Source organism: Oculina patagonica, chromosome 14, assembly GCF_052425735.1.
Source record: "Oculina patagonica isolate OP01 chromosome 14, crgOcupat, whole genome shotgun sequence".
Taxonomy (NCBI): domain Eukaryota; kingdom Metazoa; phylum Cnidaria; class Anthozoa; order Scleractinia; family Oculinidae; genus Oculina; species Oculina patagonica.
Window position 1 is genome coordinate 21575547 of NC_135771.1, and position 27859 is coordinate 21603405.

The following is a 27859-nucleotide window of genomic DNA, read 5'->3' on the forward strand; positions in this document are numbered from 1 at the left end:
GCCCTTCACCAACTTTAAAAGCAATAATCTTAACTGTGTTCACACTTGGTGCCTGGGCACGGTGCCCGAGTGCGATTCTCGCTAGGCACTAATGTGGACATACTATTTTATTAGGTGCCCACACCTTTTGTACTCGAGCACTTAATGGTACTTGGGTACTTTGGTTTTCTGTGTGTACACGATTCCTTTTGAGTGCTCGGGCACTAAGGTGAACACGGCATTAGGTTACTTGGGTACTTTAATTTTCATGTGTGAACAATGAACTATTCTTTTATCAATGCTCAGGTTCCAGTGCTCGGGCTCTACATGTGAACACGGCCAAGAAGAGCCCTATAAAATCCGGCCCCTTTCTCCTAGCCTATTTTTTGGCCCCTCTAGACTCGCCTCTGTTTATAAATCATGGGCCTTTTTACCCAACCTTACCGGAATAGATATTAAACTGTTTATAGATTTTTTTAAATTCGTCAGTTGAGATAAATACGTCATCTTAGCGAACAAGAAAAACAAACTTACACGCGTACATGAATTTTCAAATTTTAATCAGTTCGTAGAAGAGTTACCAAAACTGTCAGCTATGTAGATGTAACGCAAAATACTTTCTTGTATCGGAAAAAAAAAATGTTGTTGTTCTGGGTGCGAATTGTATTTTTATAGCAACAGTTTGAAAATGGGCGAATTGATTGATGCCGCTATTAACTAATCAGTGCATGTTGAAGGCCGTATTAAAAAATTCAGGCTTCTTAGTCTTAAACTATTTAAACAAAATGTAAACTTTAAAAAAGTCTCAGCAAATAACTAATCGAGCACAAAATGCTTGAATGCACATTTGCCAATCTGAACATGAATAATACACATTTGTTCTGTTAATACACAGCTGTTTACGTAAAAACTACTTTTAAATTTTGACGATTTTTATGTTTCGAACGTTTTAATCCCAAATCATGAAAAAAATTGGGATTATTAAATATCAATTCAGCCTCGGCTCAAAAATTAAAATGTATTGGCGGCGAAACGTTAAAGCAAAGGCAGCCGGTCCCCAAAGGTCGGCGTTCTATGTGCGTCTTGCTTTTCTTAAGAAAAGCTTACCAAATCCCATGGGTGACAATATAATCATTGATTGCAAAAGCATTTTCTTTTGTTGACTGTCGGTTTGGTGACTAAATCACTCAATTTGAATGCTTATAGTTATTGACTATTGTTGTTTTTACGTTCTTGAAACCGACACAAGCTAGAATGTTAAGTTGGCTTCGTTGTGGCACATGATGCAAATTTGTCGTTTGGAAAGATTTTTAAACAAGAGAGCCCGAGAAGATACGTCGAGTCCGGCGAAAAGTACTTTGTCTCGCTGAATTTGGGAGCATATTGAGACAAAGGAGGTTAGTGGAATGATTATTACAGTTTACTTGTGGATCAAAAATATTAAGTTGTGTTTGTTTTTCTGTTGACAGCGAATTGGAAGTTTATTGTCTTGGAAACTTTTAATAGTTCGTCTTGTTTGAAGAGAAGGTGTTGAAGAAACTTTAGCAGTAAGTTGTTTTACTTTCTTATAAACGTGAAGTCTGATTTCGTGTGGGTTTAAATCGAAATCAGTGATTTCGCAATTCAAGTTGTAATCCAAAATGAGTGAAGAGAAAGAAGCAAGCGTGATGGATCACGAAGAGGTCGTTTCCAACATCAAAACGAACCTTACTTGTCAAATCTGCGATAAACTATTCTTTGATCCAAGAATACTCCCTTGCCTTCACACGTTCTGTTGTAAATGTATCGAGACTCTGCTTCGAGAACGACCACTAAAGGACAAGCAGCTGAAATGTCCAACCTGCCAGCTAGATACTGGATTAGAGAGCCGCAAGTCAGTTAGAAAGCTTCCAGCCAATTCTCTGCTCGTTTCCCTACTCGACTTGTTACTGATTCAAGAAGGGGAGCCTATTCAGTGTGATGTTTGTGATGGAGATGAGGACTCCTCGGCCCATGTCCGCTGTAGAGAGTGTTCGGTTTATCTGTGCGAACTTCACGCTGAGGCTCATAAGAAGGCCAGAGATACAAAACAGCACGCTCTTCTTTCTTTAGGTAAGTTGCTCAGTATTGGAACTTGTTTCATCTGCTAAGTATCGTGTACTGCTACCTAACATTTAAAATGAACGCTGCCAGTGTGGAGGGAGAGAATAAGTTCGAATATTTTCTTTGCCGCACATTGACGCGGAACGTTAATCGCCTTCAACGATTTTTTTTGCTCATTCTTTTGTGGCTATAATTGCAAAATAAACCATCCTTTACTTTACATATTACTTTCATAAAAACTCTACCTGAAAACATATTTGCCACGCGACTTTAGTTTCTACGCGAGGCATGCGCGCGCGATGCGCAAATTGCACGACACGGAAGGGAGAAAAAGGTACTCGTCCTTGAAATGTGACGTATTTATATGAGTAGTATAATGAATTAGATTGAAGGAATCTTTTTTATCGTAAGTGCGTTCTTCCGAGCGCGTTTTCCCGGGAAGGATTTAGCCTCGCAAACAGGGCTCCTCTAGCCAGCCTTTGATGGAGTCTTGTTGGGTAAAGGGCGAAAAAACATTAGCGAGGAGAGATAGCCCGAAGAAAAAGGAAAGCGAAGCGCGAGATCTTCCTTCCCAAACCGCGCTCAGCTTGCTCACTTGCCTACTTTTTTCCCCCCCCGGGGCAGGCTATTTCTTGGACCCCTCCTTCCAACAAGAACGACAACAAATATTTTGTACCTAAATTTGAATTAAATTTTTACAAAAATGCACTTATAAAACAAAAATGAGTACGTGGCTGCCTTTTATAATGACTTATTTAAATAGGGGTTTTTTTTTTTTAACTACCCCCTTCCCACACCCCGCTAAGAAGCCTGTTTACAAGATACTTAACTTTCACAGTCTGCGCTTCACTCTCTGATACAGACAGAAGTATAAATGGGTACCGGGAATTTTTTGGGCCGCGCATAAAGAATGCCGATCATAAGGGTGATCTGTAAAAGGCTAGCATTCCATCCTGGAAGGAGTATGCAATACTCCTGGCCAGCTTAATTGTTATTGTTTCGAAAAACCTTAGAAACAAATTTAGCTAACTGTAAGCATTTTGTATATCTTAATTATAAACATTTTATGTTGCCTTTATCATTCTTTTCGCAGAGCATTTGAAGACCATGTCTCTAAGAGAGCTGAATAGACCGACTTACTGTACAACACACAGTGACGAAAGACTAGCACTTTTCTGCGACACATGTAATGTAAGCATCTGTCGCAATTGTGCGCTAACAGACCACAGACAACACCAGACGCAGTTTCTAGAAGACGCATATTCTAAGCTGCGTCCGAGACTGTCGCAAGTGCTGGAACAAACAAGGAACATATGCGTCAAAGTGGAGAACGCAATTCCTGTTATAGACTGGATGCAGGCGCGAGTAAACTTGAAAGCTGATGGCGTGTTGCGGGAGATTGAGGATAGCTTTAATACGAAGATTAAGGCTTTGGAACAGAGGAAGAGCGAGCTTCGGGCCGCGGTGGAACTAGTAAGAGTGAATAGAAAGACTTCGCTGGAAATACAGAAAAAACGACTGGAGGCTTCCCGGGATACCTTGCGAGTGTCATGTCGCTTTGTCAAGAGGGTGCTTGAAGAAGGTAATTGTTATGAATAATGAATAGTTATGAATTTGTCGTGCGCAAATTCCATGTGTATATGTTCAAATGTACATTACAATTAAAACAAAAAACGAACGTTACATGCTAAAAGTGAAAATTGTTGGTCTTTCCTCTTCGCCCGAAGAGTAAAATAATGGAAGGCCGGAAGTGAGGGCAAGCCGCGAGAAGAATGAGAGCGCAGTGGTTCCTCTCTCCCTTATCTGGTCCATTCCTCTCGCGGATTCACCACTCATTTTCCTAACTTCAGCTTGACTATTTTGCTTCAGCGTTCAGCCGGCGAAGGACCCTCTAGTTACGCGAACTATGAAGAATTTTGTGATTTCTTTAATTCTGTAGATTAACACTTAAAGTGCACCTAACACATACTTTCAATTGATTGTACATGAGTTGAGAGTTGAATGGTTAAATATTTCTTCATCTCAATGTTGCGTTTAAGTTATGAAGGTTTATTTTTCCAATATGTTAATGAATATGACGTCTACCCAGTCTTCATTCAATATACAGATTTTGACTGGTTCACACAAGAGTATTTAAAAAGCATTATCATAATATTCGCAATTTCCACAATTTTTATTGTAAATTTGGTGTCTGGTAATGGCGAGTAATAATGATATAAGCAAAAGTATGCTTAAAAGCCTGGGTAGACGTCATACTCATTCACATATTGGAAAAATAAACTTCATACTTAAAAACGCAACTTGAGATGAAGAAATATTTAACCATCCAACTCTCTAACCATGTAGAATCAATTTTGAAAGTATGCCGCAGGGGTTAGGTGCACTTCCTAAGTGGATAGCCGTCATTCTTCGCACGCAAAATTCACGGGGGGAACCATCGCAGATTCCATCCGAAAAATTACATTTTCATGACGTAGCTCTACAGAGATCCGTTTAGTGTCTCTGATTGGTTGTTTGCTTTATAAAAATTCACACGCATCTGCATATTACGTAGAAGGGAGAAAAGATCTCTGTTTTAGCTTTACTGTATTATCTCTTTAGGTGACCCAGTGTATCTGCTCTCAGCCAAAGATCTTTTATCCGAGAGACTACAGACCCTAGCCACCGAGCACTATGAGCTTCAACCACGCGAGGACCATGCTATCAGGTTCTGTGCTGATAACGAGGCGTTACAAGGCCTCATTGACTCATTTGGCTCAGTGGACACGTCTTATGCTCACCATGCAACAAGTACAGCAGATGGACCTGGACTGAAGGAGGCAAATATCAACCAGCCAGCTTATTTCACTGTAGTAACCAGGTTTGTTGCTGTTTTAAATTTTAAGAGTGCTAAACACTTTTGACATAACGTACGTAGTGGCCGAATGTTGGTAAATTCGCAATCTGATTATATACACGGTCACCTGACGAGCTGATCGATAGAAGGCTTTCGGAGTGTGCGCAGGGTTTTTCGTGCATCATGGCCAAAAATATTAAAAAATCGTCATTAAATCAGTTTAACCATACTACTTGTTTAAAAGAACAGCCACTGAATTATGCTAAAAGCGAAAACAATTGGAATGCTCGCTCTCGGTTCCTATCGACCTCAGGGTTTGCCTCTCGCCAACAATCATCCGCGATAGAAACCTCGAGTGCTCAGTCTAATTGGTTAATATGATAAGTTAGAAGCAAATATGCTGACTTTTTTTAACATATTAGCAAACGATAAAGCTTTATACCACTTGCCACTGGCTGAGTCAGTTTTCTTCGAGTTTGGGCAGATTGGGCAGATGTGTTTTTTTTTTCTGGGGATGGGGATACGAATTTCCTGCTTCCCTTAGTTCTTGGTCGATACTACAATGTACATTTTTGTTAATTTTATAATGTGGCTGCGTTAGGGCTTTCCACAAGTTGCTCAAGTTTCCCAAAATTTCTTTTTTTCAAAAATTTAAATTTTCCAAAATTAAAAAATTTTTTTAATTTTTTTAAAATTTTTTTTTTTTTTTTTTTTTTTTTTTTAAATTTTTAAAAAAAAAAGAATTAAAAAAAAAATTGAAAATTTTTTTTTTTTTATATATAAAAATTTTTTTTTTTTTTTTTAGTTGCCTCTTTTTCCTTTTTGTCTAATAAAAAAGGTGAAGAAAAAAGGGGAGGGAAAAAGGTGAGAAAAAAAAAAAAGGGTTGTGAAACGTTGTTTTATTACGATTACGGCTTTTTTTTGCTGATTTATTTTATCATCAAATGTTACTTTTTAGGGACAGGAAAGGAAGACCTATTGAATGTGAAAGCTCTGACGTTCATGTTCAGATCGAGGCCCCGGATGGAGCCGTGAATGACGCTGAGATCACGGCACAAAGTGGCGGGAAACACCACGTTTCTTACACTCCTTCTCTCCCGGGACAACACCATATTCATGTCACAATTCGGAGTTGCCTGATGAATGAAAGTCCGTTTGCTGTTAATGTTCCGTACAAGACACGTGACTACGAAAACATGAACCATCCAGAGCTTATAATCGGAGGGCCTGGGGGAGAGCCGGGACAACTAAAGGGAAAAAGAGGTGTAACAGTGGGCATCAACAACAGAATTGTTGTGTGCGACCGCAATAATTTTCGCGTGCAAGTTTTTGACTCGTCCGGGGAGTTCCTCTTCACTTTTGGAAAGAAAGGAAATGGAAATGGCGAATTCCCAGGCGGCCCTCTTAGTGTAGCTGTTAGCAAAGACGGAACGTTTTTCGTTTCGGATTGGAGCGGAGGGTTAGTACAGGCGTTTGATAGCAAAGGAGAGTTCGTAAAAACGTTGAAAATACCAGAACTCGGGGATGATGCGAAGTTGGGCAAGTGTCAGGTTGTTGTCAACGATGAACGTGTGTACGTTGCTGATTGCCAGAACAGATATATTTATGTATTTAGCAGCTCTGGCGAATACTTGTCACATTTCAAGGTTGGCTGTTTGGACGAAGACGATGGTCTTCAGAGTAAACTATATGGAATTGCGATTAACAGCAAAGGTAAGCAACAATAAGGGAATCAACTAAAGTTTGAACTTTAATTAATAAAAATGATTTAAATGTGCTCGCGATGATCAGTTCCGGGGCACCCAACGGATCATTTCGGTAAATCCCTTCAGATTTTCTTTAATGAAAAGTTACCTCGAACTACGTAATATAGGAAATTTAACACCTGTTCTATTAAAAGATTATCATCTTTAATTTTTACTATAACACCTGTTGTTTTCGAAGAGGTGAAAATGTTGTTTTGGGTACGGGAAAGCGGGAGCTAAGGTTTTCAGAAAGGCAACAGCTCGCAAATTCGAGTAACGTGATCACTAGTGATTTCAGGTTCCGCTTAAAGAAAAGTTTCTGCCACTTTAATATACAGCTTGAAATGCGATAAAGATTAAACTGTGTTAGTTTATTCACAAATTTCACTTTAAAAGACCCTAAGCGGTACGGGAAGACAGTACAACGACTTCCCAAGCGGACTTCTGCCTAACTTTCTTTGTTGGGTAGCCCGATCGTGATGTGTAGAAACTGAGGAATAATAACACGCGTAGAACTTTGATAATTATTGGCATCAACACGCAAGCTACTATGATCCATACACTGCCCCCATCCCCCCACCCCCCCCCCCCTCCACTCCCGACTAACGCTGCTGGTTTCACAAACCTTATTTTCCCTCGTTTCCTGTTCTTAACGCCTTATATGTTGATGTCCGATCTCATCCCAAAATTTTTATTTTGAAGCGCATTTAGCTTTTTAAATGCGCTATATAATCACCTATTTCTTTCTTTCTTTCTTTCATTCAACTTTGGATTCGATAAACTTCACATAAACCCCTCTTAGGTCTGTTTGGGACATCGAAAAATTGTAAAGCAGTGTGTAATTTTGGTTAAGAAATATTTCTCAGAACTGAAAAGCATCCTTTTACATCACAGTTTGTTATTAATTCATTTTCTATGTTTAAAATCTTAAGGCGAGATTGTGGCGTCCCTTGCAAACGATGGTGGTTTTCAAGTACTCAGCCAGGATGGAAAACCTTTGCGAAACATCCCACTTCCATTTCCAAAATCAAACAAGGTTTTCGCTCCTGAGGCCATCACTATTGATTCCAATGACAATATTTTGATAGTAGATAGCATGAGGAATTGCCTGCTGTTGTTCTGTGCTGAAGATGGTCACGTTATTGCTGAATGTGCTAGAGACAGTCTTTGTAATCCTTTTGGAGTGGCTGTGGACAGAACTGGACGAGTTATCATCACGGATTCTTCAAATCAAATTAAGATTTTTTAGACTACATTTACGTTAAAGGAGATCGGCTTTTTTCACCTAAAAGCAGTTAGACCTTCTTCTCCCCCTTAAGGTGGCGGTAAAGCTTTGAACATGAAATATCGCTTAACTTTATTAATACTTGTGAAGATGCGAACCAAAGCTTTGAACAACCACAAGGTAGCTTTTACTTTTGATTATAACATTTGCCCTACCAGCCACCCGAGAGTAACTATTTGCACCAAACAAAATATACCGGTACCACCTTCCCTGGGTAAAATTTGTTTACCCTTCGGTCTTCCCGATCGTTCCCGCTCGATGGTAATTAAAGCTTTCAAAAACTCCCGCGTGTATTTAGAAGCTGTTACCGCCATTGTTCAAAAATGGCCATATAAGGTCATTTTCAGGTCGTAAAACAAAGCCTATTGTTATCGAAGTTGAGCGACTTTTTTTGATACGATCTTCAGTGTCTCGACCGAAGGAAGACCTATTACCTACGGGATTCGCACAAAGCTTCTGTCATGACGTTCAGTTGTGATCCACTAAAAACATCGGTGTTGTGATGTACACCCAATAGACAATATTCGTATTCTCGGTATTGGACTGGACCTCGGGTATTTTTCATAGACTCAAATTGTAATCCTTTAAAACATCACAAACATGTTAATAAGCTTTTTGCAAACCTTTCCTCGAATTCCACCATGCTGAATGGAAAACGTTTGGCAGCCTGACAGGCCTCCGATAAAAGCGAGTTAAACTAGTCAAAAATTATTTTTTTTTTTTTTTATTTTCTATCCCAGTGCGTCTTCAAGCCTGACGATATATCTTGCAGCATGCGAGTTGTTCAAAAGCCCGAAGGGGCGCCTATTGCTGGTTTTCACTGTCACGCAAGTAACGATACTGTCACGCGCTGCAAAAAATTAAATCCAAAGTATTGAGTTAAACAAATCAAGAATTTTACAGGTTGTAGAAAATAACAAGAATTTTGATGACGTCACGTGAAAACCAAGAATTTGAAAGGGATGGAGTTGGTCGTTCGAAAATTTGAATTAAACACTAAATGCGACCAAGTTGGGCGTCAGATGAGCTTTTTTGAGCCGCTAAAAGAAAACATTTTTCCAACCTCGTTGCTAGAGTCCTCTCCTTCTCGTGGGAACCATGTTGAGCATTTTCATGTCTGATCGTTTAAAACACCCGCTTAGTGCAATATCGATCCTGCCCTGGGTATTGTTAATCATGACATGTAGATATGGTATGGGGAATCGCTCTGGCCTAAGACAAGCCCAAACCACGCTCAGTTGATCGCCAGGTAGATGGCGAAGACTTCCTCGAGTGAGGGTGGTGGGTGGGGGGGCAAAGCTTATTTCGCGGACAAGAGTAGAGGCATAAGGAAGCACGTGTCGGTTTTTTATACAGCTATTTGCATATAGTTAATTATGTAATTCATTCCCAGGGATTTATTACCAGTTTAAACTGACATTGAATTGTATGACTGCTTTAGTATTCCTTCAAGCGAATACGGGACCTTGACGGTTAAAAATTTTGGAGCTGAAGTGAAACCAAAATTTTTAATAATAAGAAAACAATAACAGAATGGGATTTGGCGTATCAGAAAAATCCTTTTCGTATTTGACGACTTCAGAGACACCACCAGGGTAGCCCCTGAAAGGACTACCCTGAGCCTCATAATTGAATAAAGATCCCTGTTCTGTTTTGTTGACTTTAGTTGATACATTATTCATCAGAGCTTCAATGAAATGAAAATGAGTATTATGCTGTGTTATTATTCCAGTGTGAATACATATTAATTGCTTTGCTGAGGGCTTAAAGAAAAACAGTAAGACTAGACCCTGCAGTCCGTAATACGGGGCGAGTGACGTCACGACTCAGACAAGACTCAGACAACAAACGAAATGGAGGACGATTTTCAACCTTTAGAGCCGGTGTCAGAACACTTCCGACTTCGCCTGATTCCTCAGAACACGCTGATGTTTCTGAGCCTCGTGGGGGTTAAATTCATTTGCATTCTATTTTAGACCTCGCGCGCTTCGCTTTTAACAGACCAAGACCGCTGACAAACAATAGATGAATTCGCAAGCAGCCACTGGTCGAAACGTTTGGTTAACATCATGCCTGGTCGATTCGACTGATTTATACAGGTGTACATACACTGCAAAACAAAACATCGACATTAAGTAGAATCATACAGTATGGGAGTTCTGGCTCGCACAACTGAAACAGTTTACTTGACAAGTTTTTGAAAAATAATCAGATAAAGTTTGTGAAAGGAAGAGAGGCGAGGAAAAGGGAGATTTACAAATGAAGACTTCTCAAATTCTGGTAAGGTTTCGTTATCACGTCACTTGAGAAATTTATTTAGGAATATCTGCATTTAATAAGTTTTTAAAGTTTAGATAGTTACTGCCTTATATATTAGTAAGTTTAACGTATGAAACCTTATCAAAAAAATTTATTTCTTTTCCTAAAGTTTTCGTTTCAAGTTTATTTCATACAGTAACCTTTACAAGTAGCTTATAGATTAGAAATTGAATATATTAAGATGAAAAGTTCTTGTGCAGTATTGTCAGTATGTCTAGACTAAATAATTATCAATATTCGTGTGTTTCAACGTCCCAATCTTTAGTTCCTTTCGAATCGTTAATTTACTACAACAAACGAGATGACTAACGGTGTAATTCATGGCCCTAGTTTGAATAAAGTAACGATAAAAGATGATTTTAAACAATTTTTTTTAACTTCAACTTTACAAAGTTAGATATTTGATAAATTTCAATATCATTAATCATTTATTGTTTATCATAACTTGTTTTCAAAAGAGTTAAATTTTAATTTCTTGAATTTTCTTCTCCTTTTATGTCCTTTCTTTAATTTACTCCAGTGGCTATTATTCTTTCTTTTTATTTTAATAAAGAAGCAATTAATATAAACAGACATCATTTCTTTCAAATAAAATTTCATAGTCGAAAAATAAACTTCCCCTTTTTGTTTGTCTGCAAACATTGCAAATAGGTTGTTTAGAATAGTCGAGACAGCAGCAAAATTGTAGAAATTCAAAAAACGACTAATACACATGTCGACGGTACATCCGTCCGTCAGTGTGACGGTGAAAGTACAGTGTCTGTAACAGACGCCAGATCAGACCGGCCACAAGACCGGAGGGGCAACAGGGGAAGCGACCACAAGGCAAACACATCAAGACGCCCCAAGCGCACGCGCGCGCTCATCCACGAATACAGGAGCCACGGGAGACAGGCCTGACCACCGTCACCGACGAGACGGGCCGCGAACTGGGAAAAAAAAAGTTGTTTAGAATAATTTTAAATTTTTTATGGAAAGGTTACGCCTCAATCCCGCTACATACACTTTTTAAATTATTAAACACTGGCTAGCGTCAAAGCATTATAAACAAAGCAACTTTAAAATTATGTTGTTAATGTTTAAAAATTGATGTCTTTTAGACGAAGAGGAAATGAAGATGCTTTGCGGGAAACAATATTGTTACCTAATGATAAATAGGTTTGGTTTCGCTTCCAAAAGAAGTTCCAGAATAAAAGGGGCCTGGCCTGGCCATTCTTACATCAAGTTGTCGGTCAGCTTTCAAAGTGTAAACACCTGACAAACAACTTGTTTATCTTCTAGGCCAGTTTCTTTTTTTGTGACTGAAAGGGAGAGATATAAACATGCGTCCTTGTATTTGGACCTGGAGTAAAGTGTCTCAGCAACTGTCAAACGGATTGTTCCTAGTGCGATCTGAGAACGGACCTACTTTTAAACCATTATAAGACGGGTTCCGAGAGAAGCGGTTAACTTTGTTTCCCGAGAATCCCAATGTTCCTTGAGGAGGAGCCGAGGGAAATGTTGAGATTCGAGGGAAAAAATTAACTGATTTCTCGAGGAACCAGTGAATAAGTGATTTGTTATATAACACAACGAAGACTTCAGAAGAACAGCGCGGTCGTAGGTCAATATTCGCGGATTCAAGTGACTGCTACTCACTGACGTCATATTTTTTGAAATGTTACCCGTTCAGAGTTTTGGCGGGAGATTAATAAACAGTTTTATTGTTAGATGTTATGTGACCTCGAAGCAGCCAATGAGAGCGTGCACTGTTGGGGTAAAAATTCCAGCATTATAACAATTATTTGTGTTTTGCAGGCGGCGTTGACGCTATTGTCTTACGTCCCAACATGTTACACATTCTACAATGTCTCATGCGTTCCAGAATGTAGGTGTTACTTCGTTTCGTAAATTTTGTGACATTTTTGTTCTGCGAATATAACGGTGTCTAAAGTATTAGGCATAAAGGAAGTTTTCCTGTAAAACTTTATGGAAACACTGTTAGCTAGTAATGATAAATGATAATACATTTATAAAGCGCATTTTCCATATGTATATGTTCAAATGCGCTGTACACATACTGTGCTGTACTTCACACAACGGCCAGACCACAACACTGGGAGCTTCGTGCCATACTCTTTGCGATAAGCCAAGAAAAAATAGACCACAAAACGTACAATAAATAACATAATTTAAAAGCGCATTTTGGTAAAATGCTACATTTTAAAATGCATTTGAGTAGTTCCTCTCTATGGTTTTGAAAGGTTGTAGTCTTTTCGCCAGGCACCGCATGCGAGAAAACAGGGAGTGCAGGGCTTGGTAATTAGGTACAAGATTACATTGCAACGTGCACCAAGGAAGGGAACGGAGGAGCGAGGTTTTATAAATCCTGCGGAATTTTGTACCATTTTAGTATTTTTTTTTTTAAGAAATTAAGGGATCAGTAATCTAGAGTCAGGTAACAACAAACACACAGGGAAAAAGTAAATAAATAAATTAACAATTGAATTCTAAGTGAGTAATTAAAAGATGGGCACCAAAATAGCCTGTCACCAACCTTAAGCTCTGGGGTGCAGTTTTCCTATTTGGTTCAATTCTATTTGATTCCTTCCACAATTCTCATTCAATATAACTAACTTTATTTCTTTGTTTAACAGCCGTCAAAGGGATTCTTGTAGAAATGTGGAATGGCAACATCTACAACATACAGACAATAAAAGACTTGAAATCAGTAATAAGTGTAGGGACCCCACCTTACAGGTCCTTTGTCAAAAAAGGAAGTTACTTTGCTACCGTCGCCAGGCTAACAGGGATGTCGGCTGGGATACGCTGGCGGACTTCCTTTCTGTGTCCATTAACGGGGGTATACGAGTTTTATTTCTCGTGCTATCAAGCTTGTGAATGGGTTATCAAAGAATCAGAAGACAGCAAAGATAATGTCACAGGAGGAAGTTCGAGTCTTGGCATGACGCAACAGGATTTTAAAATGTTAGTAAATTATTGTTAAAAAGTTTCATTTCGATTCTTTTGGCCCTACCTGCGCATAACTAAACCTCTAGTGACTTAGTAAACAGAAGTCTGCTTTAGTTATCACAGATATGGAGTAACCTCCTAACAATCGCGAAGCATTTATTTGACAACTGATCGCCATGTTCAGTAGCCTGCATGACCATCATCATCATCATCATCATCATCATCATCATCATCATCATCATCATCATCATCAAAACCTTTATTTACACACGATAGGGTTTAAAGCACAATGCTTGTGGGGTCACCAAATTTGGCTAGCTTAGTAACCATGCTGTAGTCACGTAGTAAAAAGGCGCCATATTCACATCCTTATAGCTAGTTGGAATCGTATTCGAGGTTTATACCCCGTTCACACCACCAAAAGATGCTCACAATGTAGTTAAACCAGGTTTAATGACATAGGGTTCCAGTAAGCTCTAACACGTGCCTTTATTGTGCTAAATTTGAAGTCGACAGAACTTGATCAGTTAGCAACTTCTATGAAGGAAACAATTTTAAACTGTGTTCAACAAAACAGCCTTTGTAGATTTGAATGATTAATTGATAACATTTTTCTACTTTATTCAGGGCTGACTCATCTGCAAACTTTACCGAAGGAAAGGCCTACTACATTGAAGTTCTTCGAATCCATCCTCAAGATGAAGTTGGTCACTTCCATCTAAAGGTCAGCGGTCCTGGCGAGAACAGCACGATATTAGTACCCAGGGAACAACTTGTTACGTACCAACAAGGTAAGTGAAACTTGCGGTATCAACCAATTTTTAAATCTTGCGAAAAAACGAAACGAAATGATAACATGCTAATTGTCCATATGGTTTTCATTTAACGTTCTGAAAAAATCAATGGTATTTAAACGGTTATATGCAGTAAGTTTTGGAATGTGCCTAAACAAAAGTCTAGAGTTCAGATTTCTTATGTCCGACTGTAAACTGTTAAAAACTGACATGTCCGGATATCGATCCTATGCAATATTTCCGTTTTGTTATTTCATTATTAGGACAGTAAGGCATAGGATGGGCTTGGGCAAAGACAAAATATAATCCATTGTTTGGTTTCAACCAAAGCCGCCTCTTTAATACACTGCTACTAGAGCAGCGCTTTTGTGCTTATATTTAAACCCACGTTTAGCTAGAAAATAAATTCATTTACCTTTAAACCTGTTACAGTTCTGATTAATTTTTTTTTCAGCTCATTTAGTCTGTTTGTCTATTTAGATGGATCATATGGTACTCTACATCCGGGTGAGTGGGAGGCCTGGTCACCTTGCAGCATGCCTTGCGGACCTGAAGGGAGACAGTCTCGTAACCGCTCGTGTCTTACTTACCCGTCATTATTTAATTATTCAACTGATGGCTATGAATTAACCGAGTCCCAGGATTGTAACATCGGAGTTTTTCCTTGTGAACTCGGTAATTATTGATTAAGGATCAGTATCGTTGTTGATATTTCGCATATATTCACACTGACTTTATCCGTATCGAATCAAAGAGCGGTTTTTAACAATTAAGGGTCGTAAAACCAAAGCCAAAGTAATCACTCTGGCCAATCGCAACAGACGCAGACAATCCAGTAAACCAATCCAAACTCGAAGTAAATACATGGAGTCAGCGAGAAGCGCGGGAAAACGTGTGCGCTTGTTTTTGGTTTTATTTATGATTGGTTGAGAAAGTGGCGCCAATTTTTAAACTAATCACTAAGCGTTGCAATTAAGTAAAAATTGCTCTAAATAGGCAATACATCTAGTGTTATACAGTAAATGGTTTGAACCCAGAAGTATCAGTAGTCCTGAGAAGAACTGTTGTTGGTGACTGACGTTTCGACAACCTGAGCGGGAGTCATCTTCAGAGTCAAGTGAAAAGTTGTTGTCAGTCGATGATGTTATAAGTCTGGTCCGTTGAAGTTGATTGGTCAGTTCAGCCGTGATGTTATCGTCTGAAGGTGGATTTGACGATCTGGATGGCCTCTTGTGCGTTCAACGGCGACTTGAGTTTAAGTCCAGAGATCAAAGAAGTGTCTCTGATTGGTTGTTGCTCGGTTTTAAATTTGTGTCCGCAAGTAACAACCAATCAGAGACACTAAAAGCATCCCTTTAGAGCTACGTCACTAGTATGGAACATTTAAGGTCGAATTGCAACCTTCTCGAGTGGGGGGAGAATTAATGCGTCAATGAAAATGTTTATTTAATTATTCAGGCTAAAATGACCTGTCTCCTAAATTTCAGTGACATGAATTGTTAAAGCCTGGTTTTCACTAGCGACGCAAGCACAAGCGCAATCACACAAAAGGGTAAATTTTGACCCTTGTTCTTGTGCTTGCCGCAAGCATCAAAATGCAATGCGCTTGTGCTTTTGCTTGCATCAAAGCCGTTTTCACAGTGAAATAAGAGCTGTTATCCTTGCAATTGTGCTTGCGTCGCTAGTGAAAACCACGCTTAACTGCTCTTCCCTCCGCAGAGGCTCCTTAAGTGTGGGAAAGCGAAAAACAAGGGGGGAGGAAGGCAAAACACAAAATTGTCCCCCGCGCGCTTTCGTTTCGATTCTCTCCAGGCTCCGCGCGCTTACTTTTCACCTCTCCCCATTTCCCATCCCGCACGGAACACGAAAGAGGCCTTTACGGAGCAGAGAGGCTTAACTGTCTAATATCAACTTAAGGCGGCGTTTAAGCAGTGCGTGTTTTTATTGCATGTGGATATCATTGAGAACCAGAAAAATAAAAGGTGTCAACGTAAACGCTACTTTCTTTTTTAGGTTTTTGTAAAGCTTATCCCATCAACCTCACCAATGACAACGTAACCAGTTTTTCCATTCCATTTAATGCTTCCATCCTGCCTAAACATCCCACTGGAGAACAGCCAGTCCTGGATAATGACACAGTTGTGTGGTGCTTCAACGAATCAGTGACATCTTATATAGAGCTTAACTTCACAATCCTGTATCACATATGTGTGATTGAAACTCAAGGCATACAAATGTTGGATGGTGAAACAAAATATGTCTCTTCGTACCTTGTTGAGATGTTTGAAGAAGTCTCAGCTAACTGTAATGAATGGAAATTTTATAATGGATCTGGGAACGTAACGGTAAGTTCTTTTTCTATTTTTCAGTGCAAAGTATTTTACTATTAAGAGGGCCGGTACTATTAATACGTCTCCGTCATGAGTGCTGGCTTGAACAGTCACAAGATCAGAAACCAAAGTCAATGTTCTACCGGTCTTGCAAGTGCTGTCTGTTACCTGTATTTTTTACGCTAATGAAGACACAAAAGTAATAATAAACTTTCTAGTTAACTACGCCAGCCTTTAGCTTCACTTCTCCACATGCGTTTCCTACAAAAATAAAGTACATTAGTCATGGTGGTTTTGCAGGTTTTTGAGGGCAATGCATATGATGATCATCTCTCCAGTAAGATAAATTACCTCATAGATGCCAACATAACGACTTCTGTTCGTATCTGGCCTGTGCATTCGAATGCGAGCTGTATGGGCCTTAAAGTTTATGGAGAGCCAGCCAAATGTAAGCGATTTTAAATAGTCGAGAGACCGTATTTTCTCGATTAAACACCGGGCCCCGAATTAACGCCGGGTCTCCAAGCTGTATTTGACGAATAAACCCCTTAAACAATTATTAAAGGCTTAATATGCTTTAAAAATAATGTCTACAATTACTACAAATGTAGCTGCCAAAATTAATGAATAAAAATCATTTCTTGGAAACATAGGGCTTGAACAAACTCTTGGAATCAAATAAAACGCCGGCTCTATCGGGCCAAGTTTGAAATAAATGCCGGGGTCGTTTTATCGAGAAAATATGGTATATAACTCTTGGTGACCGCTCAGATGAATCCATTGGGACGGCTGGAAGGTGGCCGCTAAATAAGGGGTTTTATTTACAGTATAGCACTAGCTGTACTGGCAATTCTTTCGGACTTTGATAACTGTCCGCTTAATAGGGGGGTGGCAGCTAGATGGGTGGCCTCTTAATAAGGGTTCGACTGTGCCTTGTTGTTTTATGATCTCTTGCTAGACCAAGGTTGAGTTTCTTTCTTTACAACCTCTGATCCTTTAAACTCTGACCTTAAAAGTAATAGCTAATCGTTTGTGGTTTTATTTTTAGCCCCAACTGACGCACCGAAGATCATCGAGGTATTCAATACCAGTTCAACTTCACTACTGATACGCTGGGATCACTGGAGAGCGTATTTTGATCCTAATGCGATAGAAGGATACCTGATTAAAAGAACAGATCACGACAATGTAACAAATGAGATAGTTGTCAATGAAGCTTGATACAGGAAAAAACACTGACTAGATTGAACAAATACAAGAAGTACTGTGTGACCGTAAAAGCGATAACAATGATAGGAGGGTTTGGAGACGAAAGTGATGAAATCTGTGCATTTACAGCGGAAGATGGTAAGAATTGGTGTGCTTAGAAATCGCTCACTGCTCAGATTTTGTTAACAGATTTATTGCTGTACAATTGTAAGTTTCAGTTTTCTTATTTTTAAGCCATTGCTCACGCAAAAACTAGTAAAGACCGTAATTGATCTAGTTTGAACAGACCTATCGTGTAAAAAAGGAGATGATGATGAGAGATGATGATGATGAGTAAACTTCCACTTTCTGATAAACGTCATTCCCAAACAGAAAAAGGGAGGACTTGAAAAGAGAAAATTACACGGCGCGATCCGTCGAGAGCCATTGAAATCACAACTTGATAAGAAGAGCCAAACTACCAAACTCCTTTCTTGTGTGCAGGCTTCGCAAATCCTGATATTATCGAGACCATTGAAATTTAACATTACAGACAATAATTTGGCTAAAGAGGGATACAGTATTATTGTCGACCAATGAATTGGTTGCGAGGATTTTTTTCTCACGTTCATTGCATAGTTTGTAAATGAGAGCCTAAGAAAATTTGAAGTTTGCTAGTTTTGCTTGTTCGTGAAAATTAAATATACGCGTCTTTCTCATTAACGTCAGGTTTTATTTAATAATATCAGACGGGACGTTTATAAGATCATTTACGGAACTTCTGAATTCTTTGTTTGTAATTGGGGTGCAGTTTCAGAAACTAGTAGCAATATGCATTTTCTCCCTTTTTTTAAAAGTATCGTAATGTTTTAAGACACAATATACATTAATTATTGGCTGATCGATCGATTAATTGATTTTTAGGTTGAGTGAGAGTAAGTGATTTACTGATTGATTGACAGATTGACTGTCTTTTTAATTAAAAACAACTCATTGCGATAACATATTATAATTATGCATTTCTTTTAGCGCCTTCTTCACCACCAGCTAACATATCAGTCACTGCAACAGCAGTCGATACGATATTTATCACATGGGGAGAGGTTCCAGAGCAGGAAAGGAACGGAATAGTCCGGGGATACAAAGTGTACGTAAAAAATGCAGAACAGGTCGTAGAACACGAGTCAGTTGTAAATGCCAACGTGACGTCATTGGAAGTATCAAACCTTGTACACAATACTTACTACTGTGTTCAGTTGCTAGCCTACACTGTAGCAGACGGAGCTTTGAGCTCATGCGTCAACGTCACAACGATGAAAGGTAAGAAAGTCTTCAGTAGCCTCTTTATCTGAAGATGGCGGATAAGACTGCATGCTATATTTGTGAGCGAGGTACAAGAATAAACTGGCGTGACTCCTCATGCGCTCAATTCTTTCTCACTTGAGAGGCGTCTTTAGAAAAGCGTGTGGAAATATCAGTAGCAGCGATTGATACTACAGTAGTCACCTGTTAAGAAAAAAATGACTGCTCCAGTTTGGGAGAAAGTTCTAGAGACCCTGGGAACGAGGTTGTGCTCCGCTTGGTTTTTTACATCGTTTGTACTTGTAGACTTTAGACTATTTATTGTTGAAAACGCAACATCTCTAACCTTACATTTGAGCAAAGAGTCGAAGAAGCATTAAAACCACCAATACAAGAAAAAACTTTTAAACCACACTACAAGCAAAAAATTTTAAGGAAGTGATGAAATTCTGTTCGAAAAGCGTTTTTTGAGCAATATGAACGCTTGTTGCAGCACATTGTATGAGGTTACATATGTATGTCCTACTCTGTTCTGTTTCCGGCATATCTCTACTAGTGCTTTTCTGGGACATAATGTGACCTTGTCGTGCAAGTTAATAATTACCAACATTATTCAGCACTCTAGCCAAATAAGTAACAAACATTTGCTGAGGATTGAAAAGCTCAATGTTTTTTGCTTAATTGGATTGCTCTTTCGGATTGGGAATACGTAATATATTTTGTAACGTTAGCAGTCAGTTAAAAGGGGAAGTTTTATTTGCGCACTCACAAAGAACCACCGGGATAAGTTTCACAAATTAAGCTTTTCTTCACAAACTAAATAAGTTTAGTAAAAAGGTTCTCGAAAGAAAGTAACGTAAAAGAAATAACGACCTTTCAATTTGTTGTAAAACCCTAAGATAAACAGGAAACAAATACTGTAAGCTGTATGGCAAGCCTTAACACAAGGAAATATGCCATGGCAGTAGCTAATTGGTCTATTTTACGTCCATAGATGAATGTTCTAATTACACAGTCCTAAATGGAAGTGACCGCGCTCAACGAAACGCATTGCGGTACAACGGATGCGACTCTGGCCTGGTATCAGGGTGGTACCGTTTCCAAGGAGCTGCCGGGAATCAAATGCCGGAGACATGTGTTGACACATATCGCTGCGGTACGAATGCTCCAGGTTGGCTTGCTATTGCACACCCCACAGTCGCCGAAGGTGTGGTGCCTCGTCAAGTCTGTTATCACTGGGAAAACAACTGCTGTTGGTGGAATAACAATATCAGAGTGAGGAACTGTGGTACACATTTCGTATACGAGTTACAGAAGACGCCTATATGCAAACTTCGGTATTGTGGTGACGCCGACGCTGGTAAGTTGTCATGATGCCGGCTATGACGGCTTCATTAACAACCTTGTTTCCAGAGTCTTTTTGATTCCTTTCCCCTGGAGTGGAAAGAAGAGAGACCCTGGGAAAAGGTTAGCTCGTTCTCGTCCCCAAAGCCACTTGTCCCTCTTGGCCTGTGCACGAGAAACAAGTGGCTCTGGGGACACATGCTTTGATTGGCTAGATTTTAAACAAAAGGAACAGCCAATCAAATGAACCGTTTTAAAATCCCTTTTAAAACTAGATTTTGAAACGGTTGATCTGGTTGGCTTGATTTGAAACTCCTTTTGTAAAAATGTAGCTAATCGAATCATGTGTCCCCAGAGCCACTTGTTTCTCGTGCACAGGCTCTGCCGGCTAAAAGGGACAAGCGGCTCTGGGACGAGAATGGAGGTTGGCTTCGTATCGTTTTACAGTCAACCCCGGAGGGGGGGGGGGGGGGGGGCTACTCAAAAAAGTTTTGTACGGGGAGGCTCCGTCCCGATCTCTAACCCCTTACCCTTTTATATACCATTTTGGTAGAAATTGTACCCCTTTCGTATACCTTTTGCTGAAAAAAGGTACCCCTTTCATATACCTAAAAGGCATAGCATAGACTTAGAACAAGACGTTTTCTTGTTATTTTCATGTAGCGCTTAATAAATTAAAATTATACAGCCATAAATTGCGTCTGTTCGAAATATTTCAATTAAAGGCCCTTTTAAATACCTAAATGAAATATTTCCGCACCCTTTCACTTACCTAAACTTGTGAAATCCCTAACTTTTATATACCCGAAGCCTGAAAAAAAGGTACACCTTTCGGGCGGAGCCTCCCCGTATAGGCCATAATAGGGAGTACCCCCCCCCCCCGGGCAGTCAACGCGCCAAATCTGAGAAGAGTTTTGCTCCATGTGGCCACATCGACTGAAAACCTACTAATACTTGCCGGCAATGTTGCGTACAATGTTGTAGCCTGCTCAGAACTTATTTTAATCAATTTCCCCTTTCTTTACTTTCAATATTGAATACTCTCATTTTTGCCTTCGCGCTATTACAGTGCACCCCTGCTTTACTTTGTTTTACATTTTCAGTATTGTACAAGGTAGTAAGCGCGCGGCCAATTGCGGTCAATAATAAAAATTGAATTTATCCCGCCGCGTCGGCCTAGTGAAACTTTGAGAAGTATTAATGTGGCCAGAGGTCTGGTTTATAGAAGTATTTTTATGCAGTCAGTCTTTTCATAACACAATAATAATGCAACCCCATTGTTAGGTGGATTTTTAAGCATTATGAAAGTAATAACGCTTTTGGTAGAAAAAGATTATGATAATAATACTGCCGGCTACATCATCCCAATAACTTTTGTCTGTTTTATTATTTTATTTGATTTGTTTCTTTTCTCTGTTGACAAAAGAGATAGACGTTGTCGACACAGAAAATACAAGAAAATAAAACGGTTTGTTGAACCACGTCACAACATGAGAGAAAGGAGAAATGAAAAAAAAAATAGCAAACGCTGGAAGCGAAAACACAGAAGTATTTTACAACAGTTTTCACTTGATTACAGCGCAATTAGCGAATAAAGTGTTATTGTGCTTGTGCTTGTGCTGTCTGGCACTTTAATGAAATGACATTTCTATGACAGTTTAGCTAAATGTTCTCTGACCACTCGCTTCCTTTAAGTATCCTGTTCCTCCTAGATTAGATGCCATGCATATAAATAAGTATGTATGTGTTGCTTTGGCAAAGCTCTGTTTGCTGGGATAATAAAAGACAAGACTACCATTTGGCAGATTTTGGCCACGGGTGTGGCCGTTTACTTTTTAATATCAAGGATAGAAAGCTTAAAATATGGAAACCTTAAAGTATTATCCCAGCAAAGGTGAGGGAGGACCCGCCAACCCAAACCAACAACAGAACGCAGGGAGCGGAGGGAGGGGGAACTTTTCTTCACTCGTAGACGCCATAAGCGTAAAGGCGATGTAACCGCGCCGTCATAACCTAAAAGCCCGCGAAAATGTAACCGGAAGTGATAGTTGGAAGGGAATTGCACCGGAAGCTGGTAAATATTTACGAAACAAGCTACATAAAACCATTTATTTTTGCAAAATAAATATCCTTTAAGAACTATACGGGGAGGGTTCTCCCGAAAGGTGAACCTTTTTCTGGCTATAGGTATATTAAAGGGTAGCGATTTTTCACTAGTTGGAGTATGCAAAAGGCAAGGGAAAATAGTCATTTATGTATAAACTATTTAAAAGGATCTTTCAAAATATCTCGAACAGACACACCGAACTGTTGAATCTTTTAAGTATTTTAGGTGGCTATTTAAGTGAAAAATTAAGAAAAGAGAGGGCTGGCATTTACCTTCTGTAGGTATGTGAGATGTGTACCAATGTCCTGTGAAAGGTATACAAAAAGATAACCTTTTCTGGCGAAGATGGTATATAAAATAGTAAGAGTTTAGTTCTCGGGGCGGAGCCTCCCCCTGCCACACTCCAGATATCTGACCTTAAAAGCTATCTAACCGTTTGTTATTTATTTTTAGTTCCAACTGATGCACCGAAGATTATCGAGGTGTTCAATACCAGTTCAACCTCGCTATTGATACGCTGGGATCACTGGAGAGCGTATTTTGATCCTGATGTAATAGAAGGATACGTGATTAAGAGAACAGACCACAACAATGTAACAGAGGAGATAAAGGTCAAAGAAGTAGTACAGGAAAAAGCACTAACTGGATTAAACAAATACAAGGAGTACTGTGTGACTGTAAAGGCGAAAATAATGGGAGGGTATGGAAACGAAAGTAGTGAAGTCTGTGCATCTACAGCCGAAGATGGTAAGAATAGTACATTAAGAAAATCGCACGCAGCTCGAATGTTGATAACAGAATGATTATGTGCAATTGTTTATGTAAAGAATAATTACCGTAAAAGCTCGTTTATTAAGCCCCCCCCCCCCTTCTCTCTCCCTCTCTTTCGAACTCCCCTGTAATACGCCCCGCCTGCTGGAAGTTCAATTTTTCAATAGTTTCAATATTTCCCCCTTTCCCTAGATGATAAATCATGACAATTTATGAACAAGGAAATAAGGCAATTTTACGCTTTTAATGGTATTCATCTACCAAATTTACTTATTATTGTTGCTATTTTATAAAAATGTGTTACCAAACAGCACTAAGTCATTTAAAAAGTCTACTTTCCTTCTTTCATATGTACCCTAACTGATATGCGATTTAAAATAAGCCTCGCCTATAATAAGATTCTCTTTCTATTAAGTCCCCCCCCCCCCAAAAAAAAAATGTCCTAAAAGAAGTAAGTCCCTCCCAAATGGGACATAATAGAGCTTTAACGATTTGTACAACTTCCACAGTTTTAACATTTGTACTTTATCTAAGCCATATCACATGCAAATATTAGTTAAGTACCGTAATGATCCAGAAAACTTCTACTTTCTGAGAAACGTTCGTCCCAAACAGAAGACCCAAAATGCACTCATTCATTGTACAGTGGAACCCCGCTTTACGGACACCCGCTTAATACGGACACCCCGGTATTACGGACAGTTTCGTTGGTCCCGACGAAAACCTCATACATTTTCTCTAAAATTAACCCGCTTAATACGGACACCCGTTAATACGGACAACGGACACTTCTCCGTGTCCCCAATGACAAACTCTTGTACATTGTCAACCCCGCCATACGGACACTATTTATCTCTGCACTGTCAATTTTCATTGTCGCGATTATTTGCTAACTTTACCCTGGTCAAATAATGACAGAATTCGACGATTTTTATTACAAAGAGTAGCTTAAAAGCGTGACTTGCAAAGGTTTTGTCGGTCCGCCTGGTTGTGTCGAAAGCTAACAGCTAGCGTCCGTGCAAAGTTAAATTACCGACTCTTTCAGAAAAGACTTTTTAAGAACGGTTACGGTTAGTTTCAGTTACAAAGGAAACTTTATAGAACACGTTCGGTTGCTGTTGAAATGCGTTTTATTTCTTGTATATCGATAAAACGTGTGTCCGTGACTTTTTTCTGAGACCCCGCTTAATACGGACACCCCGTCAATACGGACAATTTGGCATGTCCCCTTGGTGTCCGTATTAACGGGGTTCCACTGTATAAAGAAAGGCGAAAATTACGCGGGGCGGTCAGAGCCACTGAAATAACAGCTTTGGCATAGCCAAACTACCCAAGTCCGTTTTTTTGTGCAGGCATCGCAAATCCTGATATTGACGAGACCATAGTCGATGATTTGGTTAGGTGAAGTTGTTCGGGAAATTGAAAATAGAAAATATGCCTTATTTTCATTAATGTTCTGACTAGCATCCCACTCATTTAGGGCTAGCATCCTGATCTACTGTACAGGAGCAACCATTTTAAATTCGATCCATTCTCCCCCCCCCCCCCCCCCCCCACCTAAAAAAGCTAATTAAAAAATTTCGAACTATTATTTATTCAAGTTTATATAAATGGATGCATTGATAATTGCTTCATTGATTAATTGATTGACTGACTGAGTGATTGCCTTTCTAAGAATAAGTCATTGTGGTTAAGATATCATAATTATGTATTTCTTTTAGTGCCTTCTGCACCACCAGCTAACATATCAGTCACTGCCACAGCAGTCGATACGATATTTATCACATGGGAAGAGGTTCCAGAGCAGGAACGAAACGGTATTATCCGGGGATACAAAGTGTACGTAAAAAATGCGGAACAGTTCGTAGAGCACGAGTCAACTGTAGATGCCAACGTGACGACATTGGCAGTATCTAACCTTGTGCACGATACTTACTACTGTGTTCAGTTGCTGGCATACACCGTGGCAGACGGACCTTTGAGCGCATGCGTCAACGTCACAACGATGAAAGGTGAGAAAGTCTTTAGTAGCCTCTTTATCTCAAGATGGCGGATGAGACTGTACACTATATTTGTAAGCGAGTAGCATGAATAAATATGACCAGAGAGGACCAAGGAACTAAGTCAACTTTAATAAACATATGTGCCTACTCGCGCGCTCAATTATTTCCCCACTTGAGAGGCGTCTGAGATTTCTTTCCTTGTCGCGATCGCTGATTGGTTGTTATATGTTTTTGCAGGCGATAGACTCTGTACAGCCGCCTTCAGTAGTACCCCCAGTATCATCCCCACAATAATTTCTTTCAATATGGTGAAATTTAATAGTTTCTTCAGTATCCACACACAAAAAAAAAAAACTAAGCGCTGCTCTCCAAGTAACCGAACACCTGGAGCAGGCAACAAGGTCATATCGCTGTTCAAATAAACCCAAATTTCTGCCTCAACATGAACCAAACCAAGGCTGCAATGCTGAAAATACTGAAGCTACAAAAATTATCATGAGCTTTAGATGAGTGACTACTCTCCCATATTTCTGGTTTACGTTGCAAAGAACAAAGTAAATTCCTGCTTACGCATTCAAATGTTTATTTTGTTCCAAATGTTGAACAAAGTAAACCCAGCCCAGTTCGTAAATGGCACTAAAAGAAGTCTATTTCACGTCAAAATAAAGAGCCATCCCATTGCATTTCTCCGTTTAGCGTCGTCCGACGAGCTTCTTCAAGTTTAAATAGAGTATACCTGACTGTGCGATTCAGCTGGTATTCCCCTGGTACGATGACGTATTTCCCGTGCCTTGACACATTCTCGGCTGGGCTTGCAATTTTCGTTTCGATTCCCAAAACAAAAATGGGAATATCCATGCCAGAAAACAAGGCGTTGTTTTGTAATATTCAACACGTTTCGGGTAAATTGTACGACTTGTATTCGCTCCGAGCCAAACGCTTGAATAACACAAAATAAATATTTCACACAAACAGAGCGCAGAGTATTCGTAAATATTTTTAAAATAGGTGAATGATTAGCTACATAGCTACAAGCGAGCGATCGCGTAGGACTGACGTAGTGGTAGTTATGAATAAATAAATAAATAAAATGTCTTTATTGCGCTTATTAAAATACATAACAAACGTTACATACAAAAATCACTTAAATTATATTGAATTATTAAATAGCCAGATTATACTTAAACCTTAATCTATTAAAATCTATAAATAGCTTGGACATATCCAAGTGGTCTTTCGTTTCGCTATGTGATTACTCGGCCCTCTCTTATGGTGAAACACTCGAATGAAACAAAATTATACATTTCACTCTACGCAGAGAGCGGAGTGTTCATGTTAAACGAGTGATCGCTAGTAAACATCAAATCTTGCGTGACCGTGACAATGGAGCCGGCAGGGCCGCGTGGGTCTCGAACGATTTACCGACAAAAAAACGACAAAAAATAAATCCAGCCAGATTATGAACCGGCTGTGCGCGGTTAATAGAGGGCAAAGTAAATAACCGGGTTAATAACATGCTTTTAGGGTTGGCTAAATATATTTAATATTGATTTCATTCACGTGGCTTTCAGAATGTCAAGACGCTCTCGGCATGGAAAGCGGGGCAATTTTGGACGCGCAAATTACTGCCTCTTCACAACTTAGTGAAAATCAGGCCGCCAACCAGAGCAGACTTCACTTTCAACGCACAGAAAGTAAAAACGGAGCTTGGGTAGCTGGCACGCCTGATGCCAATCAATGGCTGCAGGTTGATCTGGGTAGTCAGTACTTTCAAGTAACGCGTGTAGCAACGCAAGGAAGGAATTCCTTTAAGGCAACTCGACAATGGGTAACCAAGTACAAACTACAGTACAGTAACATTGAAGTCACCTTTCGGTTCTACATCGAACAAGGAGAGACCACGGACAAGGTAAAACTGCACAGCGGTCACCTGTGTAGCGTGTGAAGTTCTGTTTCTCGCCAAAAAAATACCGAAACCAATTCGCTGTTTTCACCGTTCCCATAATACACCTTGTTTACCCCCCCAAAATTTTAGCATAAGCATTGTTTCCAATTTCTCTTGGGATTTACAATGACTTACAATCGTCCCAAGAGAAATTGAAAACAATGCTTATGCAAAAATTTTGGGGGGGTAAACAAGGTGTATTATGGGATCGTAAAAAAAGCGAATTGCAATTTAATGCGAATATTGTTCTCAAGTTTTGTGGAATCCTCATTATACTTTTAACCCAATAATAAGGCATTTACTGGAACTTTTAACATTATTTTACGAGAACTTGAATAATTTCGCAACACATTTTGGATTCTTGATGTATTATTTGTCATTTTGCTATCAAACCCAGGGGGGAGGGGGTGAACTCGCACATGAAAGGGGCAGGAGTGCTTGTCGTCTCGCTTAGGGGTGGTAAATTCGGAATTTTGGTCTCGTTTAGGGTGTTCCGGTGGGAGGCTCGTTGGCCTAATGGTTAGCGCGCTCGCCTCCGATTCGAACGGCCTGGGTTCGAGGCCTTGCCGGGGCGCTGCGTTGTGTTCTTGGGCAAGACACTTTACTCTCACAGTGCCTCTCTCCATCCAGGTGTATAAATGGGTACCGGCGAATTTACTGCTGGGGGGTAACCCTGCGATGGACTAGCATCCCATCCAGGGGGGAGTAGCAATACTTCTAGTCGCATAATGCTACGGAAACCGGAATAAGCTCCGGCTGTATGAGCCTCATGGCTCGGACACAGACTTTACCTTACCTTAGGGCAAAACGCAAATATTTTTAGCCATAATGGCTCGTTCAGGGCTGCACACGAAGTAATTTATTTTTAGGGGTGACT

At 39.7% G+C, this 27859-nt stretch overlaps 3 protein-coding genes across 4 annotated transcripts in view; all 3 read left to right on the forward strand.

Annotated features, from left to right (window-relative positions):
• Positions 1-667: 667 nt before the first annotated feature.
• LOC144638549 (E3 ubiquitin-protein ligase TRIM45-like) lies at positions 668-7918 on the forward strand. The gene is made up of 5 exons (XM_078497742.1): positions 668-2070; positions 3155-3643; positions 4663-4921; positions 5856-6610; positions 7575-7918. Exons 1-5 carry the CDS (start codon positions 1620-1622, stop codon positions 7889-7891), a joined length of 2271 nt encoding a protein of 756 aa, XP_078353868.1. The 5' UTR covers positions 668-1619; the 3' UTR covers positions 7892-7918.
• A 5118-nt stretch (positions 7919-13036) lies between these two features.
• LOC144638792 (uncharacterized) overlaps positions 13037-27859 on the forward strand; it is a 41566-nt gene continuing 26743 nt past the window's right edge. Inside the window, exons 1-8 of one of the 2 annotated variants that reach the window (XM_078498047.1) lie at positions 13037-13213; positions 13826-13989; positions 14473-14667; positions 16006-16337; positions 16623-16770; positions 22717-23010; positions 24756-25046; positions 26609-26946. In XM_078498047.1, coding sequence (XP_078354173.1) covers positions 13038-13213; positions 13826-13989; positions 14473-14667; positions 16006-16337; positions 16623-16770; positions 22717-23010; positions 24756-25046; positions 26609-26946 — 1938 coding nt within the window. In that variant the 5' untranslated portion in view covers position 13037. Of the gene's footprint in view, positions 13214-13825; positions 13990-14472; positions 14668-16005; positions 16338-16622; positions 16771-20101; positions 20173-22716; positions 23011-24755; positions 25047-26608; positions 26947-27859 lie in introns of those variants that run through there. The other variant, XM_078498048.1, reaches the window with a different exon arrangement.
• LOC144639027 (pancreatic secretory granule membrane major glycoprotein GP2-like) lies at positions 17545-20186 on the forward strand. The gene is made up of 3 exons (XM_078498291.1): positions 17545-17669; positions 18540-18830; positions 19807-20186. Exons 1-3 carry the CDS (start codon positions 17612-17614, stop codon positions 20184-20186), a joined length of 729 nt encoding a protein of 242 aa, XP_078354417.1. The 5' UTR covers positions 17545-17611.

What these genes read in the sequence shown, in the direction of transcription:
- LOC144639027 (XM_078498291.1), top strand. Translation starts at nt 17,612, where the DNA reads ATGATAGGAGGGTTTGGAGACGAAAGTGATGAAATCTGTGCATTTACA. An exon ending in TGCATTTACAGCGGAAGATG is followed by an intron (nt 17,670 to 18,539) that starts GTAAGAATTGGT and finishes CATTTCTTTTAG; the next exon opens with CGCCTTCTTCACCACCAGCT. An exon ending in CAACGTCACAACGATGAAAG is followed by an intron (nt 18,831 to 19,806) that starts GTAAGAAAGTCT and finishes TTACGTCCATAG; the next exon opens with ATGAATGTTCTAATTACACA.
- LOC144638549 (XM_078497742.1), top strand. Translation starts at nt 1,620, where the DNA reads ATGAGTGAAGAGAAAGAAGCAAGCGTGATGGATCACGAAGAGGTCGTT. An exon ending in CAAGAGGGTGCTTGAAGAAG is followed by an intron (nt 3,644 to 4,662) that starts GTAATTGTTATG and finishes TTATCTCTTTAG; the next exon opens with GTGACCCAGTGTATCTGCTC. An exon ending in TATTTCACTGTAGTAACCAG is followed by an intron (nt 4,922 to 5,855) that starts GTTTGTTGCTGT and finishes GTTACTTTTTAG; the next exon opens with GGACAGGAAAGGAAGACCTA.